The sequence below is a fragment of the Otolemur garnettii genome, unplaced genomic scaffold (genome assembly GCF_000181295.1).
Source record: "Otolemur garnettii isolate 467f Iridium unplaced genomic scaffold, OtoGar3 scaffold00074, whole genome shotgun sequence".
Classification (NCBI taxonomy): Eukaryota; Metazoa; Chordata; class Mammalia; order Primates; family Galagidae; genus Otolemur; species Otolemur garnettii.
Window position 1 is genome coordinate 6,588,554 of NW_003852469.1, and position 18,894 is coordinate 6,607,447.

At 55.2% G+C, this 18,894-nt stretch overlaps 1 protein-coding gene across 3 annotated transcripts in view; it reads right to left on the reverse strand.

The window, feature by feature from the left end:
• SORBS3 (sorbin and SH3 domain containing 3) overlaps positions 1-17,928 on the reverse strand; it is a 24,719-nt gene extending 6,791 nt beyond the window's left edge. The window contains exons 1-16 of one of the 3 annotated variants that reach the window (XM_023515570.1): positions 17,803-17,928; positions 13,452-13,608; positions 12,812-12,929; positions 10,672-10,865; positions 9,738-9,801; positions 6,582-6,620; positions 6,062-6,128; positions 3,884-3,971; positions 3,583-3,669; positions 3,438-3,491; positions 2,597-2,683; positions 2,087-2,154; positions 1,457-1,596; positions 1,171-1,223; positions 1,006-1,052; positions 745-859 (exon numbers count right to left, since the gene is read on the reverse strand). In XM_023515570.1, coding sequence (XP_023371338.1) covers positions 745-859; positions 1,006-1,052; positions 1,171-1,223; positions 1,457-1,596; positions 2,087-2,154; positions 2,597-2,683; positions 3,438-3,491; positions 3,583-3,669; positions 3,884-3,971; positions 6,062-6,128; positions 6,582-6,620; positions 9,738-9,801; positions 10,672-10,865; positions 12,812-12,929; positions 13,452-13,608; positions 17,803-17,909 — 1,485 coding nt within the window. In that variant the 5' untranslated portion in view covers positions 17,910-17,928. Of the gene's footprint in view, positions 1-744; positions 860-1,005; positions 1,053-1,170; positions 1,224-1,456; positions 1,597-2,086; positions 2,155-2,596; positions 2,684-3,437; positions 3,492-3,582; positions 3,670-3,883; positions 3,972-6,061; positions 6,129-6,581; positions 6,621-9,737; positions 9,941-10,671; positions 10,866-12,811; positions 12,930-13,451; positions 13,609-15,980; positions 16,294-17,802 lie in introns of those variants that run through there. The other 2 variants (XM_012807740.2, XM_023515571.1) reach the window with 2 other exon arrangements.
• Positions 17,929-18,894: the final 966 nt, after the last annotated feature.

An 18,894-nucleotide genomic window follows, 5' to 3' on the forward strand; every position in this document is an offset into this window, starting at 1 on the left:
GGTGTCATGGCTCACAGCAACCTCCAACTCCTGGGCTTGAGCGATTCTCTTGCCTCAGCCTCCCAAGTAGCTGGGACCATAGGCGCCTGCCACAATGCCCAGCTATTTTTTGCTTGTAGTTGTCATTGTTGTTTGGCAGGCCTGGGCTGGATTCAAACCCACCAGCTCTGGTGTATGTGGCTCATAGCCACTTGAGCCACAGGCACCGAGCCTAGCCTATGATTCTTTATCAAGTCCAGAACCTGTGTCTGGAATCAAAAGTCCTAGACTCAGATTGTGGATCTTCTACAACTAGTAAGCAATAACTTGTCACTGACCTTAGTAACCCCATCTATAAAATGGGAATTGTCTTTCACTCTCCAGGCAGTGACAGGAACAAGAAAGGTAATACATGTGCAAGATGTGACACACCTATGTGATTTGTAAGCTGTCACTAGCTCACACTCTTGCCAGTTGCAATTAGGATTCTTCCCCAAAACAGCTTTAGAAAGCTGGGTTCTGAGCAGTGGAAGTCTGGCAGGACAACAGGGATGGTGGATGAGCTAGGCTGCTAGGTCCGCCGGGGGCTGTGCTTCACCTGCATTTAGCCAATGTTTCCTTGGTATATGCAGAGCACCAGGCCTGGGAGAATCTCCTCCCCCCAGATTCTACATCTAGGGATGCCTGGAGCCTGCACGCCAGGTCTCTCCCAGTTTATGGGCCCTCCCAGCCTGGCCCCCACCTGCTCCTGTTCTTCCTACTCACCTCCACATAATTAGCAGGGAAGATGCCCAGGCGGCCATGGTGCTCCCCTTCCAGCCAGTTTCTGTCCACCTCCTTATGGATGTAGACGATGTCACCCTTCTGCAGAGTCAGTTCCCTGCAGGCCAGAGTGAAGACATCGCAGCATGCCAAGGCCCTCCAAACCCCCTTTCCTACAGGTCTCGCCCAGCCCACCGAGTCCCACCTCCCTCAGGGTACAGAGACTGCCCTGGGTGCGAGGTAAAGGGAGAGACAGGCACTTACTTGGGGGACTGTGCCTGGAAGTCAAACTTGAGCCGGGCGGCCTTCCTCTGGGTGGGGGGAGAGAACAGAGCAGGGTGCCTCAGTCTGGCAGGTGGCAGACCCTGAACAGCAACCCCAGGGACCTCCCCAGGCCCTCCCTGCTCCCTGACCCTGGTGCCCCCTTACCTTCTTCTCTTCCTTCCTAGCTGGGCTGCCCCCTCGTTCAGAGGCACTGGGGTCTGTGGAGAAGCACTGCCTCAGCTTGGGGAGGCCACATCTGGGGGACCAGTTGGGATGGGGTTATGCCCCCGCCCCCAGGATAGGCACCAGTGGGCTCTGTGAATGTACCAAGGGGAATCGACCAGGGGGAAGATAAGGGTCATCTACCAAGTGAACTCCTGCCACCCCTAGGCACCAGAGTAACTGGTAGGTGGGCATGTGAGTGAGAAAAAGAGCCCGAGTTGGTTCTTACCTTGGGTTGAGGAAGGGTAGACAAAGTCCCTGCGACCTAGGAAGGGGCTTCCTGTATCTGCCATTCTGCCAGGGCTCGGGCACCAGGAGGTACCCAAGTAAGGTGTGTGTGGAGAACTGGAGCTCCAGGCTGAGGCTGGGCTGCAAGGACAAATCTAGTGGGCCACTTGTCTGGAGCTTCACACTCTCCCCGGCTTACCCCCCAACTTCCCTGGTCCCCCAAATTTCTTCGATCCCTGCCTCCTCCCCTCAGGGTGTCTCCCAAGTACTGGGCTCAACAGGATCTCCTACTTCCCGTGTGGCGCGGCGGGAAAGGGCGAGGCCTTGGGTAGGGAGAGGCTGTGCTAGGGGACAGTGTGGGAAGTGGCGGGGCTGCCTCCCCCGACACCGAGCTACGCTGTCCCCAACCCGCGACTCAAGTCCCTGGGCTCTGGCAAGTTTGCCTTCTGCGGGCGAGGGGACGGCCCTGCGGATAGTGGCGCTGGAATTCCTCCCGGCCCTTTTCTGAGCCCACCCCACGGGCGGGCGGTCGCCCCCGCCCCTCCGCTCCGCGCCACGTCCCAGCCTGTCCCCGCCCGTCCCGCCCTCTGGGACAGACCCCGTAGTCCTTAGCCCCGTAGCCGCCACTCACTGGGCCGGGGGGCGCTGCTCCGGGGCCCGGGGACGCTGCTCCGGGGCCCGTCTGGGCACCTTCGAGCTCTGTGCAGGGAGACGGGCGGTCAGAGCCGGCCTCCGGCCCAGCTGCAGCACAGGCCGCCGCCTCCGGAAAAGTTTGCGGCCGGGAGGGAGGAGGGCCGGGATCGGGCGGGCGGGACGCGGGGTCCTAGTGTCGGCCGCAAGCGGCCCAGGAGAGCCGAGGGACGGAAGAGGGCGGCGGCCAGGGAGGGAGCGCACGGCAGGGGTCCCAGGGCGCCCCGACGTCAGGCCGACGCGGAGTGGGCTGGGAAGGGTTCGTGAGGGTCACTTGAAAAAGTCAACGCCCTGGATTTCACAGAGGAGCAGATGCGGCCGATGTGGCTGGAGGCCTCACCTCCGCGTCCGCCTGCCCCGCGACCCGCCCGGCTACCGAGGCTCCGCATCGGCTCTGACTCCGCGACCACGGCACCCCCCATACCCCCAGGAGGACACCCAGAGCTGGTACCTTGGTGGATGGCAACCGGGTCTCTATCGCCCGCAAGTCCTTGTCCAGCTCTGCGCTCAGCTTGGCCAGCTCTCTCTCCAGCAGGACCTGGGGGAGGGAGGGGTCTTGGGTGGTGAGGGCAGTGCTCAGTGGGGGGCTGGCCAAAGGTCACAAGGGCGGGGCAGGACCGGGCACCCGGCTTGGGTAACGGGCTCCCTTGCTGTGGGCCTTTGCGAACTGTGGCCAAGGGTGCCAGGACGGCATCCCTGCCAGCCTTTCACCTGTCTCCCTCTTGAGGTAGCTCACCCACCTGCACTCCCTGGGAGTTCCTTAGTACTTCCTGGTCGCACCTTCCTACCAGGTTTTGTCCTGGTTCTTCTCTGTTCAGCAGCCTACAAGGATGCCTATTTCCTCTCTCCTCATCTTCTCTGGCTTTCCACAGCCTCGCTTCATGGTACCCACTCATGCTGCCCTCTGCCCATCCCGGGAGGGCTGAGTGCCCCTTTCTCTGCCCCCGCAAAGCCCTGCTTTTGCCCAGCCTGGCTTGTAGGTCTCCCCTCCCTGACCACCACTCTCTCACACCTGGTCCAGCCCTCCCATGGTTACAGAGCCCTGCTCCACCTCCAAGAACATTTCTTGACCATTCTGGACGGCCGCCCCCTCCCTCCTCTGCTCCTGTTTTAGCCAACAGTCATTTATTCAACACATGTTTATTGAGCACCTACTATATGTTAGGCACTGTCCTGGGTACTGGAAATACCAAAGTGAGTCCTACGACACTGGAGAGAGACCAGGGGCCCACACGACCCAGATTCTCCTGTGCTCACCCCAGACATTGCTGTCCCCCACCCACAGTGCTCACCTCGATGGGCTGGGGGGGCTTCTCAACAGGCTCATCCACCAGTGGTTTCTTGGGCTGAAGGGTGGGAAGCATGTGTCAGAGAGGGTGAACTTGCTTCCCACAATGCATCAGCTGACAGGTGCATCCAGGACCGGGCAACACTCACCCTCTTCCCACTCTCTAATTCCTGCACAAACTGGTTCCAGGAGTCTTCTGTCCAAACATTGTCTACTTTCTCTCGGTGCCTGGGCACCTGCATGGAGGGGGCAGCCATCAGCTTGCACAGAGGGCTACTGGGACGCTGGCCAGGCTCAAACCACAGCATTCATGCCCCTCCCCTGCACAGTCCCCACCAGTGCCCTCCTAAGGATTGAAGCTGAAAGGGTGTCTGTCATTTGTACTTTTTTGGGGGTGTGGCCATGGAGCACACATCTGGGGTGGAACAAGGGTGTGTTGGGGGGCACTACCTGTTTTGGGGGCTGGAGACCAGAGGATGCTTCAAAATTGTAGTGGAAGGTGTTTCTAGGTAACTCTTCAGCGTGTTCCCAGCTTCTTCTGAAGAGAGGGAAGGACATTTCTTCAGCTTCCTTTTAGAGAAACTGAGGCAGAAGTGAGCACACAGCCCTGGTAAAGGGGCCTACTCTGCCTCTGACTGCCCCTGCTCCCTATTGTGGAAGCAGTTTTAGACAGTGGAAAGTGTATGAGTTCCAAGTTTAAATCCCAGCCCCAGCACTTAGCAGCTGTCTGATCTCTGGCCAAGCTCCTGAACTCTCAGAGCCTCACTCAGGCTGGATACCTGCAAAATGAGAGTGATCAGGTGAGGGAAGTGTGTGAGGAGCCCGGAGAAGCCTTGACAGACATCTGCTCCATGAGTGGCCGGGCCCTTTCCTGCTGGCTCTTGCTAAAATGTCCTGCATTTGTGCTTGATCTGGCCCTGTGACTGTGTCTGTGCAGCTTTGAAAAAGCTGGTCTCTGGGGGCCAGGTGAGGTGACTCACAACTGTAATCCCAGCACTCTGGGGGGGTCAAGGCAGGTGGATTGCTTGAGCTTATGAGTTTGAGACCAGCCCAAGCAAGAGCAAAACCCCATCTCTAAAAATAGCCAGGCGCCTATACTCCTAGCTACTTGGGAGGCTAAGGCAAGAAAATAGCTTGAGCCCAGGAGTTTGAGGTTGCTGTGAGCTGTGATGCCACAGCACTCTACCAATGGTGACAAAGTGAGACTCTGTCTAAAAGAAAAAAGAAGAAGAAGTTGGTTCCCCTAGCTGCCATGGCTGAATGATCTTACACCCTCACCCAAGGGTATGGGGCTACATCTTATTCCAAGGAGCCCTGGGAGCATCCTATCCAGCAGCCCTACATAAGTTTCTGCTCCTTCAGCCTCTGTTCCATGAAGGCACTGGATTCAGCGGGCTTATCTGTGGGGACCATCCAGCTGCCTTAGTTCCCCTCCAGGCATCCCTTCCTGGATGGCTTAAATGTTGCAGCCTGTTGTTTAGTTTGAACGTTTCCACTGAGTGGAACCACTGTGTTAAGCTTATCAAATGCCGGAATGCCTGATGGGAGGATCAGGAATGGTTGGCTGTAGTTATGATTCCACTCTAATTTGAGCAATAATAAAAGTGAACGTAAGAACAGCTAACCTGAAGGCTTCTAAGCATACTGAAACCTGTATTTTACTGATGTTTGTGCAGACCTGGTATATGCCAGTCATGATGCTTGATGCATATGTTATCTATATTTAATGTTCACAATTACCCTGTGATCCCACTTTAAAGACAGAGACACTGAGGCTCAGGCTGGCTAAGTTGCCTTAGTGGCAGCTCACTAGCTGGAGTCCAGAACTCTGCATTCCAAATATTATTTATTTATTTATTAGTGACAGGGTCTCGCCTCATTACCCAGGCTGTTATCTAACTCCTGAACTCCTCCCATAGTGCTGGGATTACAGGTGTGAGCCACCATGCCTAGTCTGGGTCCAAATCTTGAGCCCTTTGCCTCTGTCTTGTTGGTGATGCCAAGAGCCTAGTTACGGTTGTGCTAATGAGGTAAATCCCTTCCTATAAACTGTAAATTGATAAGAAACTCATGGATTTAATTCTGAGAGCCAAGCTCCTAACTCCCAAAGTGGTGTGAAGCCCCAGGAGACCCAGCAGCCCAGCTGGGCCTGTAGGTTTGCACAGAGGAATGAATTTCATCCATCTCCCAGAGGGGCTCCTGTCTCAGCAGCACTGGGGGGAACTTGGGTTCTTCCACATCCCTTGTGTTCTCTCAGGCTTCTGAGTGGATGACCACAGGTCCACAATTTCTCAGTGGTGCCATCCATGGATGCCCTGGTCACCCTACTCTCCATCCCACATGACGTATGGATCTTTGGGGGCAATGAGTTCTTACTGCCCACCAAAAATTCATCACAGGGACAGGTGCGGGGTCCACTCCTGCCCACCTTTCTCCTTTGGCTCTGGCTGGAATAGAGTCTTGAAGATCATGAAGACCCAGAGACAGCAAAGCCCAGTGGGGGAACCAGATCCCCTCCTGGCTGCTCCAAGGCTGTACTTGCCATGGCTGCAAGGGAGTGTGGGTCCCAAAGGTACATGTAGCCCAGGTCCCTGTGCACCCCTCAGGCCCCTGCCCCACTGCGCTCACCCTCTGGATGATGCTGCTGGGCCAGGCCTGGAGGCAGGTCTTTGCTGGGGCTCTGGATGCCTGGGTTCTGCAGAAAAGGCACAAGAGAAAAACCATGGAGAGTGGGAGAAGGCAAGTTTAATTCCTGGGTGGTTCATGGGGACAGGAATGGTGCTCAGGGTCACTAAATGTAGGCTTTGCCTCTAGAGCCATTCTATTCTTTACTAAATCTTCAAAACAACTCTGGGTAGATGATGCTCCCATTTTACAGATAAGGATAGAAAGGCCCAGAGAAATCATGGCCAAGCAATGGCAAAGGGAGGGTTTGCTGGACTGCAAAGCTGAGGCTCTTATTTACCACCCAGCAGGGGATTTGGAGTGCTCTAAAACTGAGCTGTTAAAAACCTCTTAAGTTGAACTAAGCCAACTGCAGAGCCCCTAAGCCAGGCAGGCTGCATGTCCCAGCCTCAGGGAGGGGCAAAATCAGGAGCAGGGATGGAATGAACCCCAGGAGCAGGGATGGGTGGCCTGAACCCCTCACCTTTGGGTATTTCCTCAAAGGGCCACTCCGGCTGCAGGTCTGTGGGAGCAGAAAGGACCAGCTCATAGGTGGGGCAGAAAGTGAGGAGAGAGCACCCCTGTGGCTGCCCCAGCCACTCCCAGCCTCCCACCCGCCTAGAGCAGGGGTCTGAGGGCTGAGTCAGGGCCTAAAGAATGTTCTGAGGGAGGGAAGGAATTAGGAGGGCAGCTCTCAGGAGGGCTTGAAATGCTTCTGGCAGACTTAGGGCCTAAGCAAGCCAGCAGGGCAGTAGCTTTGCCCAAGCCCTCCCGCTCCTCCAGTTCCCATACACACCCTCTCCTGACCTTTGTAGACCTATGCTTGCCAAGTCCAGCTGGGAAGATGGGGCTTTTCCCTCTTTCCCTTTCTGCACCCTCTCTTAAATGCTTTACTCCCTCCCTTTGTCCAGACCGCTTCTCACAGTGCTTGGAAACTTCAAGGGCTTCTTGGGAAGAGCTGCTGACCAGCTAACCCATCTGATCCCCTTGTCATTCAAACATGCCATGACAGCGCCTGCCTAAAACACCAAAACTCCCTTCTCTGGATCCCACACCTTCCTCTGCTTTCCCTCCCAGCAACGGTAACTAGTTGACCACATGCCCTCCCTGTCTCTAATCTCTACTCCCCAGCTCTCTGAGCAGGCTTCCTGCCTACCTGCTGGCTCCACTGCTCTCATCAAGGGCCCCAGGGCCCTCCATATTGCCAGATTTAATGGGCAATTCTATGTCTTCATCTTACTTGACCCATTTGTCACAGCTGCCCATATGCTCCTTCTGAAAGTCCTATTTCACTTGGCTTCTCAAGTTTCCTCCTACCTCCCTGGTTGCACTTCCTCAGTCTGCTTTGCTGGTTCCTGTTCCTCTCTGGAATGTAAAAGCATTTAGGTGCCTCTGGGCTCAGTCCTCCTGGGCTTCTTGCCTCCCCAACTCCCTAGGTGATCTTGTTTAGTCTTGGGAATTTTTTTTTTTTTTTTGACAGGGTCTCACTTTGTCACCCTCAGTAGATGCCATGGCCTCATAGCTCATAGCAACCTCAAACTCTCAGGCTTAAGAGATCCTCTTGCCTCTGCCTCCTAAATAGCTGGGACTAGAGGCCCCTGCCACAACACCTAGCTATTTTTAGAGACAGGGTCTTGCTCTTGCTCAGGCTGGTCTTAAGACTCCTGATCTGAAGCAATCCACCCGCCTCAGCCTCTCAGAGTGCTGGGATTACAGGAGTGAGCTACCATGCCCAGCTGCTTTTTTTTTTTTTTTCTAAAGCAGACAGGGTCTCACTATGTAGCCTAGGCTGGGGAGGCCACAATGTCATCCAGGAGCATCTGGCACTACAGGTATAGCATTATGGCTTTTAAAACACTATCTATTCCTGTGACTTACAGCCTTGGTTGCACATTAGAATTGCTTAGGGAACTTTAGATCTAAATCTCTTTTGAGCAAGTCCCACGTATTCATTCTCATCTGCAGCTTTAATCTCACCTCCTGCACTATAATGTGGGATATTCAACTGCCTATTCAACCTCTCCACTCGGATGTAATAAGTATCAAACCTAAATGTCTCTTAAGCCTGCTCTTCCTGTAGTCTTCCCTGTCTTTACATATGGTAGCTCTAACCTTCAGCCTGCTCAGGTTTAAGCCATTCTTGGCTGGGTGAAGTGGCTCACACCTGTAATCCCAGCACTTGGGGAGGGTTGCTTGAGTCCAGGAATGTGAGACCAGCCTGGGCAACATAGCAAGATCCTATCTCTATAAAAGATAAGAAAAAATTAGCTGGGAGCAGCGCCTGTGGCTCAAAGGAGTAGGGCGCTGACCCCATATGCCGAAGGCGGTGGGTTCAAGCCCAGCCCTGGCCAAAAAACTGCAAAAAAAGAAGAAAGAAAAAATTAGCTGGTATGGTAGTCCCAGCTACTTGGGAGGTTAAGGTTGGGGATCACTTGAGCCCAGGAGTTTCAGGCTACTGAGCTATGACTGGGAGAGAGAGCAAGATCCCACCTTTTAAGAAAAAATAAAATCCTTGACTCCTTTTTTTCATGTCATGTCCTGTCCATCAGCAAATTCCAATGATTGTCTCTAGAATGTATACGGAATCTTTCCCTGTCCCACTAGGTCCACTGCTCCCACCTGGTCTGAGACACAATTGCCTCTAGCTTGGATTAAAGCCAAGTTTTAACGGTGGCCTTTTTTCTCCCTAACCCTTACAAAGCAAGAAAACTGATCCACCTGCTTATCCCTTCTGCACCTGGCAGCCAGTCAGCCATTGCTTGTTAGAGCATGCTCAGAATCTCCCAGTGGCTCCTTGTCATGTGCCAAAGTCCTCAGAATGGCCCAAAAGGCCTCACGAGACCCGGCTGCACTACTCTCTGGCTCCATCTCTTGCCACATGCCCCATCCCCACCCCCACTCAGTCCAGGCTCTCCTTGCTAACCTAGAACATGCTTAGCCTGGGTCTTTGGAGCTCCCTCTGCTGGAATGCTGCCCCTAGCACTGCTGGCTGCCTCCTGGTGCTGTCTGCTCTCTCTACTCTCCACTTAAGCGCCACTTAGCAGGGCCCAGCCCAGACGCTCCTGGGTGACATCATAGCCCCCACCCACCCTTTGACTGGGCACTCCCTGCTCTGGCTTCATTATTCTCCCTAGCCCTTTCCACCATCTGCGAAACTAAAGGTGTATCTGTTCACTGTGAGCCTCCCTTTTATCTTCAGCATCCACGGTAGTGCTCAGCAAACAGACTGCACTTAACAGATAATCAAGGACTGACTGCATGGTCCCATGACTGTGTAGCCTGTTCATATGCACCCCCACAGGGTTGGATGCATTTTGAGTTGTGCAAGACCCCAACCCGCACCCATTAACAGTGGAATTCCAGCCTGGAAGGAAAATCAGACAGGGGTTTCAAGAAAGGACTGGCTTCTCCATCCCCTCAGAGGACACTGGGGGACAGTGACTGGTCTGTCACTGTCAGAGGATGCTCTGGGGAGGGGTAGGGTGACTCCTTTCTTTGGCCTGTCTGAGGGATCACAGGGCCTGGGGGAAGCAGAGAAAACCCCCACAGCAACTAAGTGCCCTTTTCCATTCCTCCCCTTCCAAGCCCCAGAGGCCAGAGTCCACTCCAGCAGGGAGAGGACCCCGGAAGCGTGTCTCACCTGGCATTTTCCGGTGAATCTGCTGGAACATTCTCCGGTACCAATCCCTGGGGCTGTCAACACTCTGGGATCAGAAAGTGCAGTCAGGCCTCCCTGCTCACTCACCTCCCAATGTCAAGCCATGAGAGTTGTTCCTCAGTGAGTCCTTTCTCCAGCCACCCTTGAAGCCCCAGTAGGTGGGCCAGGGAATGTTTCTCTGTGATCTCATTAATGACAGTAACAGATTATATATGAATAAGATATATGGAAAGATCTCCATCAAAGTGTATGCAATGACAGTTCCTAAGTTGTGAAATTTGGGGTGATTTCTTTTTGTTTTTCTACATTTCTAATGTTTCTGCAAAGAATATGTATTTCTATGCATTGAAAAAAACGAAAGTAATAACATCGGGGTGAGATGGTATTTCACATTGCTTGCCTTACCCGAGACTCAAGACAGCCCAGGAAGGCAGGCAGGGCACATTACCAACTCCAGTTTCCAGATGAGGAAACAGCTGGCTCACAACACAAAGGCAGAAGAAGGACAGGGTCCCACCAATCCTGGATTGGCCCCCAGATCCTTCCACACCTGCCATAGTATGAAACCTATCAGTCAAGACTCACTCACTCATTCAGCCAGTCATTCATTCACCAACCTTTTCATAAGGGCTGTGCCAGGCCCCGGGGGACACAAAACTAAAAGGGGGTCCCTGCCAAGATCAGCCCTTACAGTAGTGGCTCTCTACCTTTCAGATCCTGATGGGAATTCTAGATCTGGGCCCCTCAACCACTGTACAACTCAGACACACAGCTTATCTCTAACTTGATATTGCACTCCTGCTCAGAATGGTCTGGGTACAGCCTTTTTTGCCCCACCCACCTTAATTCCCCAAAGTGGAACTCAGTGTAGGCCTCTTGGACCCCATCTGTCTATGGCCCCCAACCCTGAACTCACGGATCGGGGGGCAATTGGCATTCCGCTCTCATCCACAGGCCCGATTCCCTCGTACTTCACCCAGCGCTTGTCCCGACGCTTGCTGTCCCTGGTCCACGTAGCTGAACAGTTCTGGGCAGGCTGGGGGCCAGGGGTCTTTGTGCTTGCAGAAGGCCTGCTCCCAGGGCTTGGCCAGGTCTGGTACCAAGCAGGGTCTGTGGGTTGTGTGCAGCAGAGTGTTAGCCAAAGGCAGGGGTCCCCATCTGTACTTGTTTGTCCCTTAGCTTCTCAGAATATGGATCCCTGTGGATTCAAAAGGTTTCACAACTCTTTGTTTGAAAGGGTGATTCAGACTCCATAAAACTCCCTACCCCTAACAGCACACAAGCCCCTGTCTATTTCTTTTTATTTTGTTTTTTTGAGACAGGGTCTTAATATGTTGCCCTCAATAGAGTGATGTGACATCACAGCTCACAGCAACCCCAAACTCTTGGGCTTAAGCAATTCTCTTGCCTCAGCCTCTCAAGTAGCTGGGACTACAGGTGCCTGCCACAATGCCCAGCTATTTTTTGTTGTTGTTGTTGTTTTTGTTGTTGAAATTGTCTCTTGTTGTTTGGCAGGTTTGGGCTGGTACATGTGTCTGGCACCCTAGCCGCTGAGCTACAGGTACTGAGCCCCTGTCTACTTCTTTTGTTTGTTTGTTTTAGAGACAGAGTCTTACTTTGTTGCCCTCGATAAAGTGCTGTGGCATCACAGCTCACAGAAACCTCTAACGTCTGGGCTCAAGTGATTCTCCTGCCTCTGCCTTCCAAGTAGCTGGGACTACAGGTGCCTGCCACAACACCTGTCTATTTTTTTGTTGCAGTTTGGCGGGGCCAGGTTGGAACCTGCCACGACGGAATGGGACCGGCACCCTACCCACTGAGCCACAGGCGCTGCCCACCCACCCCACCTCACTCCCCGGTCTATTTCTTAAAATGAATTTAAACGGATCTTTTTGGGGAAATTTGTGCCTGCCCCCACCCTGTCCTTTATTTTTCAGGGACTGTTCTAAGAGTTCTCAGGTGAGGGCTAAGAATTTTTTAGCCCTTTCTTGTGATGCTGGGGACATCCCAGCTGCGGTTTGGCTTGAGTTGGGATGGACCTGAACTCAGACCTCAGCCCTGCCACCTACTGGCTGATGATCTTAGGTACATCAATCACTCTCAGCGCCTCAACTTCCACTTCTGTAAAACAAGCCAGGCAAAGATTCAGTGACAGTATGTGCGATTTGACCTTGCACAGTGCCCAACACATGTTCAAGGGGCTGTTGAAGGACAGAAACTCATTCCTCAGATGTGGTTACTGTGTCCTCAACTTCCCCAGAACCTTCAGCCCCTAAGTGGCAGGGTAGCAGCATGAGAACTTCACGGTCAGATGGACAAGGATATGAACTGAAGTTCAGCCTCTGCAGCTGAACATCTCTGAGAGGTCCTCACTGGGAAGATGTCAGTCATCGTCAGACCTTACTTTGCCAGGATACTGAAGGATTAAGGCGTTACTTCTTATAAGCTTTATAGTGCCCGGCACTCCAAGTGTTCAATAAATAATTGTTAAATAAATAAATTCCTTTACACAGTTCCTGCCTCAATAAAGGATGCTACCTTCCTCAGCAGGGCTGACCTTCACTGGGAGTTCCCAGGATCTCTGGACCGGGGCCCAGGCTGATGACCCCTCAGAGCTGCCCTTCCTACCTTCTGCACGCAGCCCTTAGGGCCTCCATGGGGCTGTCTCCACTGCTCTCCAGCCAACACATGCACCCATTCCCTCATCCCTTTCATCCATCCCCGGTTCAAGCAATCCCTGGCCTGTTAGAGGTCCTCTGGCTGCTAGAGGTTTTGTCCCCTGCATACTTCCTTTCCTTGGCACTGGACTGGTGGGAAGGAGAAGGGATGTGTGAACCTTCTCTCTCCCCCAGTGATGTCCCTCCCAGGGTCAGCATGTGGAGGGATCTTAACTGAGCTCAGAGTTCCCTCCAGGGCCTCCTCATGGCCATGAGACCCACAACCCCTCTGCTGCCTCTCCCATTTGCCACAGGGTGGGGCCAGATGGCAGGGCCTAGCGGACTCTGACCTCTACCCCAGAGGAGGCTCCTGAAGCAGGTTTTCCTAAGCAGACTCACCTGGGTGTTGGGAAGCATCTCTCCTCGGTATGTAGTAGCCATTGTACACAGTCCTGGGTGCGGGGTCATGGAACTGGAAATTAAGGGTGTTGGAGCCACCATTCCGGATCACAGGCACCTGCGGGGAGGGCCAGGAGCAGTAGCTCAGGGCCCAGAAAGGCAGGAGGATGGCTACTACCAGGGCATGGCCCACCCTCCATGGTGAGGGCCCCAGGGCCAGCCTGATATTCTTTTTCTTTTTTCTGAGACAGAGTCTCACTATGTTGCCCTCAATAGAGTGCTATGGTGTCACAGCTCACAGCAACCTCCAACTATTGGGCTTAAGCGATTCTCTTGCCTCAGCCTCCCAAGTAGCTGGGACTATAGGTGCCCACCACAACGCCCAGCTATTTTTGTTGTTGTTGTTGCAGTTGTCATTGTTTAGCAGGCCTGGGCTAGGTTCGAACTCACCTGCCTCAGTGTATGTGGCTGGAGCCCTAACCACTGAGATATGGGTGCCAAGCCCAGCCTGACATTCTTTTGGGAAACTATCTAGGCCATCTGGAGCTCTCTTCATGCCCTCCTTCTCCCATCCCTTTAAACTCCTGCACCATCCCCACTAGACCCACAGTGTACCCTCTTCCTTGCTGTCCTCACTCACCCGTGTCCCCCGGGAGGACGACCCTACATGGGCCCGGAAGTGCTCAGGGATGAAATCGTCCAGGCTGAGCCCAGGAGGGAGGCTGCAGGGTGGGCCCTGCATGCTTAGGTCAAGGTCGGAGGGCTCTGGGTATGCCAGCTGCTCCTTTGCGTGTAGTCTGTGGGGAAGGAGGAAAGGAGGGAAAGCCCTGCTGGGTCCGGGCTGCCTGTGGCCTTGGCTGGACCCTGGTGTCAGGGAGGAGGGGCTGGCTGTGGGAGGCGGGTAGGGCCAGCTGAGTGGGAGCTCAAGGTCCCAGGAAACAGGCCACTCTGGGCACCCGCCTGCAGGCTGCCCGTGCTGGCTCCGAGAGGCACAATGGGTTGCTTGTTAGGCCCAGTGCAGGAGCTCCGGGTGGGAATGGGGGAGGGAGAGGCTGGGCGAGGAGGAGGGGAGAGGAGGCTGACAGGAGCCTGCGGGGCTCTCCCTGTGCAGTGCAGTCTGTTGGTGTGCTCCCCCAGAGGGAGGGCACAGGGGAACTGCCACAGTGGGTAGAGGGAGCTTGGGCACATGAGACTTTGTTTCAGTTCCTCTGCCTCCCCCAGGCCCCATGTGAACATCTGCTTGGCCACAGGCACTAGGCGGGGAGAAGAGGCTGTGGCCAGCAGCAAGGCCACCCACCAACACTGCCCCTGGGAAGCAGCCAATGGTGCCCTCTTCCCTAACGGGCCAAGGAGAGCGTGAGGGGCATTTCCAGACACCAGAAACTGCTCCTTCTGGGCTCCCTGTTTAGACTATTGTGCAGACTGAAGACTGGAGGGCTCGGTTGGCTAGGTGGAGAGAGAAACAGGGGGCGAGGGCAAAGTGGGACCTGCTCCTGCCAATGGAGGGCGGTGTGGGGTGCCCTTGGGTGTTCTTCTGCATGCGTGTACATATGCATCCACACCCACATGCACACACACGCTCTCCCCACTTTCCTTGGCACTGCCAGTCTGTCTTCTGAATGGAAGGGCTCCCCTGGTAGCACCCTGACTGACTGGCCAGCAGGTTCTTCTGCGACACTCCAAGGTTAGGTAAGGGGAAGGGAGGTACAGAGGGAAGTCCAGAGAGGGGAGCAAGAGGACATAGAAGAGGTTTGGGGTTCAGTGCGTCCAATAGGGCTTTCTGACTTGGCGCACTGTGGGGCACAGTACATCCCTCTTCACCTTGACTACCTTCTGGGGCTGGATCAATCAGACTTGTATGTGCCTGTGACACCCACAGGGGCTCTCAGGAAGGGCAGCAGGTAGCCAAGAGGTGCTCTGTGTACACGCGCACATGCATGAGTGGTGGAAAATAGATGCAGTGCTGTGAACGTTACTTCTGCAGGGTACCACTGGGGGACCACGTGAGCTGACGGGGTTGTGGCTACAGTGGGGTGTCAGCTGAACAGTAGTGGGGTTGGGCATGGGTAGTCATATGAGCATCACGAGGGTTGTGGGGACCAGAAGGGATGAAGGTACAAGGGGGCTGTGATGACTCCTCCTGTGAACCCAGTTCCTGCTCAGGCCTGGGGGGAGTTTGAGTTAGTGTGACTCCTTCTGACATTTGAGATGCCTGTTGGGGACATGGCATCTCTGTACCCATCCCAGACTGCTGGGGTAGGGATGGAGGTGGAAGGCTGAGGCTGGAGGAGGGGCAGTTCACCAGCTGGATCCAATTTGGGCTATACCAGAGCAAAACATGCAGACACACCCGAGGCCCCACTGCTCCGCCTCCCCTCGTGGGGGAAATTGAGGCAGGACAGAGTGGAAGAGAAGGAAGCCAAGGGCAGGCCAGTTCCTGGCAAGTGACCCCTCCCTGCCCTGCTGACTGCTCGAGGCCAAGCTGCCCACTCAGCATCTGCTGTCCCCACCAGCAGCTGACAAGGGCTTTCCTTCCCCAGCCTTCCCCCTGCTCAGCGAGACCTGCCCTCTTGTAGGAAGGGGAGGGCAGAAGGTTCCCCACCCTCCTCCTCCCACTTGTTTTCAGGGATTGAGCCCCTACCTGCCCTGCCTCAGCTCTGCTAGGTATGAGGCGTCCCCCACCCTCCGCCCCCCGCAGGAAGATCCAGGGAAGGATGTCTGAGTTTTTCTCCCGACCCAGGAAACTTAAGAGGACTTCTCACAGGGAAGACAGAGGCACCCCCGGGGAGTCGGTCCTCAACCAGCAGAGAAGGGGGGGGGGTCTGGATCTTCTGGTGTCCTCTCAGAATTCGGGCAGCTTCCTTCAGGAAGACAGCTGGCTCCAAAGGGGGTTAAAGAGCAAGCAGCCCTGAAGGGGGCGGACTCCTTCCCTGAGCACTGCCCTGACTTGGGGTTTGGCCCCGTGCGCTTTCCCAGGTACTTTCCGGAGACAAAGTCCACGTGGACAAGGACAGAGTTTCTCCAATTTCACCTCTTCTGGATGGAGGGCAAGGGAACTTCCCACCTCTGAGTTTGGGACGAGGACCCCGGGGGAGGGGCTCTGTGCCTTCCCCTGGGATTGGGCGCGGGTCCCTGCCTCCTCCCCGCGCCCCTCCTTCCCAGCACCTACCTTCCCTAATGAGCAGGTGGTAGGGCCCGAGGCCGCCCCGGAGCGCAGGAGCATCCCTAACCCGCTCCTGCGTGGTACTAACGCAGCGGGCCCTCGGGGAGGGAAGACAGGGAGACGCGCGAGCCGTCGCGGCCCTCGTGACCGGGGCAGGACGGGCTGGGTCGGGCTATGCGCCCGAGGAGGAAGAAGGAGCCGAGGAGGCGCGCGGGAGGCAGGACCGTGAGAGTCGCGCCTCGCAGCGGGCGGAGTTTGGGTCTCCGATCCGGACTGTGGGCCGGAGAGGAGGGGCGTTCGAGTGCCCTCCGTCGGGACGTGCGGCCGGGACACTGTGGTCCCCAGCCGAGGAGGCCGGGCCGGCCGGGAGGCGGCGCCGGGAGGAGCCGCCGAGGGTCCCCGGGGAGCCCGCTCGGGTTTCCCAGCTGCCTTCCGCGGCCCCCACCGCAGGGCTGGCGTCGGGGAGGGAGCGGGCGGGTCGACAGGGGCCACTCAGAGTTTCCAGCGACATTTCCAGCGTGTGGGAAGCGCTGCTGCACAGCAGAGCCGGGACAGAGGGCAGGAGTGATTAACGAGCCTGCAGCCAGCACGCGGCCCGCGGCCTCGGAGAGGCGGGAGACGGGCCGGGAAAGTGGATGGGCGGGGACCGAGATAAGGGTGGCCTGGGGCAGAGCGGCCTGGCGGACACAGGGAAGGCCCCGCCACCTCCCCGGCACTTAGGGAGAGTTGCTGCTTGCGTCAGCGCGACCGGGCGCGTGCAAACACACACGCGCACGGGCACACACGTGCAAGGACTGGGAGGAAACTGGCCCAAGGGAGCGCCCCTAAGAGGATGAGGGTGGAGTCCCTTTGGCGGGGAAGGGGTGAGGAGGGTCTTGGTGTTCCCACACCATGTTTGTTTTGATCTTCCTGCTTTCCCGCTGTTCCCGCGCCCCGCCCCTGGCTCCCCATTCACTCTGGTCATCCCTTCTTCCCTTTTCTCCCCAAGCCTTGTAGTGAAGAGCTGGCTGAGGGTGCTTAGGGAACGCTGACAGCGGAGGCAGGCCCTGGAGTACTCCTTGTCCTGGCTTGGTTCTGAGATCCCCAAGCCCTCAAACAGCCAACCAGCAAATAGTCATTGATCGGTATTAGATGTGTGTTGGGAGTGATTGGTTTTAACTTATAACAATGTGACAGCATTTACTGCACACCTGCTGGGTGTCAGATTCAGAGTGTTCTCCAAGCGCACCACTCAGCAGTTGAGAGGAAAGGGAGGGGATGAGAGATGAAGTGAGTTTTCAGTCCCTACCACCCTTAGTGCTATTAGCTTTATCTTTTCCCCAGTTCAAGTCAGAGCTCTCTCCAGCCTGTTAGAGAAGCTGGAGGAGGAGCTGTTCAGAGACAGGCTGGCCGGCTTCCAGGGTGCAGCTGCCCTGTGGGCAGAGGCTGCACTGGCAGCAGCGGGGCCAATCAGTGCACATCAGAGGGAAGCAGGTTCAAGTTTTCCAAAGAAGAATGATAATGATAACAGACGTTCCACGTCTGCCAACTGTGGGGTAACTGTGTAGTTATTGCACTGAGCAGCAAGCTAAGCTAGTCAACACTCAAGTTCCCTTCCAAGATAATCTCTTAAGTTTCTGAGAAAGCTCAGTGTGGGGTAGGGTGGGTGGCCACTGCCCATGGCAGACAGCTGCAGGAGTGGAGCAGCCCTGGGACACTTCTTGAGGGCAGGCAGCAGTGCAGTGCCCCTCCCCTGAAGCTTGAATACTTAGCACCCGTAGGTACCATCCTTTTTCCTCCCCCAGAGATAAAGTATGTGCCCATTTCCCTAGTCACAAGTTTTTCCCACCTGTCAGGGTCCTTGGGACTAAGATGGGCCACATCACTTTCACTGTCTTCCTTGCTCTCCAAAGATGGTGAAGCTGAAGATCTTCCAAATCCAGGAATCCTGGCCATACCCTCTCACCAGCAGCGAGCTTCTCTTACTCTCTAGTGCTCTGACCTGGACTCCAAGATAAATATTTAATGTAGAGGGTGCAGCTGAGTGACAAAGGTCTCAACTTCCTGTTTATCACAAAGGGAGGTGGCAGCCATGGACAAGGAGCTGGGGACTGGCCACCAGTTTCATCTCTATGGGAATAGAGTTCAGGAAACAGCTCTGTAGGAGGCGGCAGAGGACCCAGAGGAGACAAGGCAGTTTTCCTGGCCACTTTGACTTCTGCCTGTCTACTCAGGCCTTGACTTGGCCGGGCTTATCACCTGTCTTAGGTCAGAACCCATTGTGTTCTGCTGTGCCCATCTGGCCTCAGAAGAGAGGATGAGAAGTTGATGGGACCACAGGGGAGAAAACATAAGGAAACATGACCAATTCCTCCCTTTCTGCCCATATTTATGGAGAATTCCTCTTTAAAAAGTAGTTTAAAGAGGAAAAAAGTCATGAGGTTTAAAGATTTGGCCAAGACCCAGGTGTCTGATTTCCCACCTCCTCCCTCCTAGTTTCAGCTCCTGGGCTGCTGGCCTGCCTCTCTAGCTGGCATGGCTTTAGGGAGAGGCTGAGGCGAGGGAAGGTTGTCCCAGATAACATGCCCCGTTGTCAACAACAGAACAGATTCCTTTCAGAATCCCAGGGCACTGTCTCCTCAGCACAACTCTCCTACCTAAAAGGGGCCTCCCTCCCTAGGAGACAGCTGCTTCCCCACCTCTGGCTCTGCCTTTCGTCAGGGCTACCTCTGCCTTCTCAGAGCCACCTGAGCCATAGCAAACAGTTACATAACTGCTCTGTTTTCCCAGCTATCTGAGCCAGGCACCAGCCCGCTGAAGCTGCTACCTTTTGTTCTGTGGACAGCCCCCAGCAGCACCCCTGTCAACAGTGGTCTGCTTACACTCACCGCCCTAGAGGATGATTAGCCAAATGACTGCCAATAAATGTTGCCTCTAATGG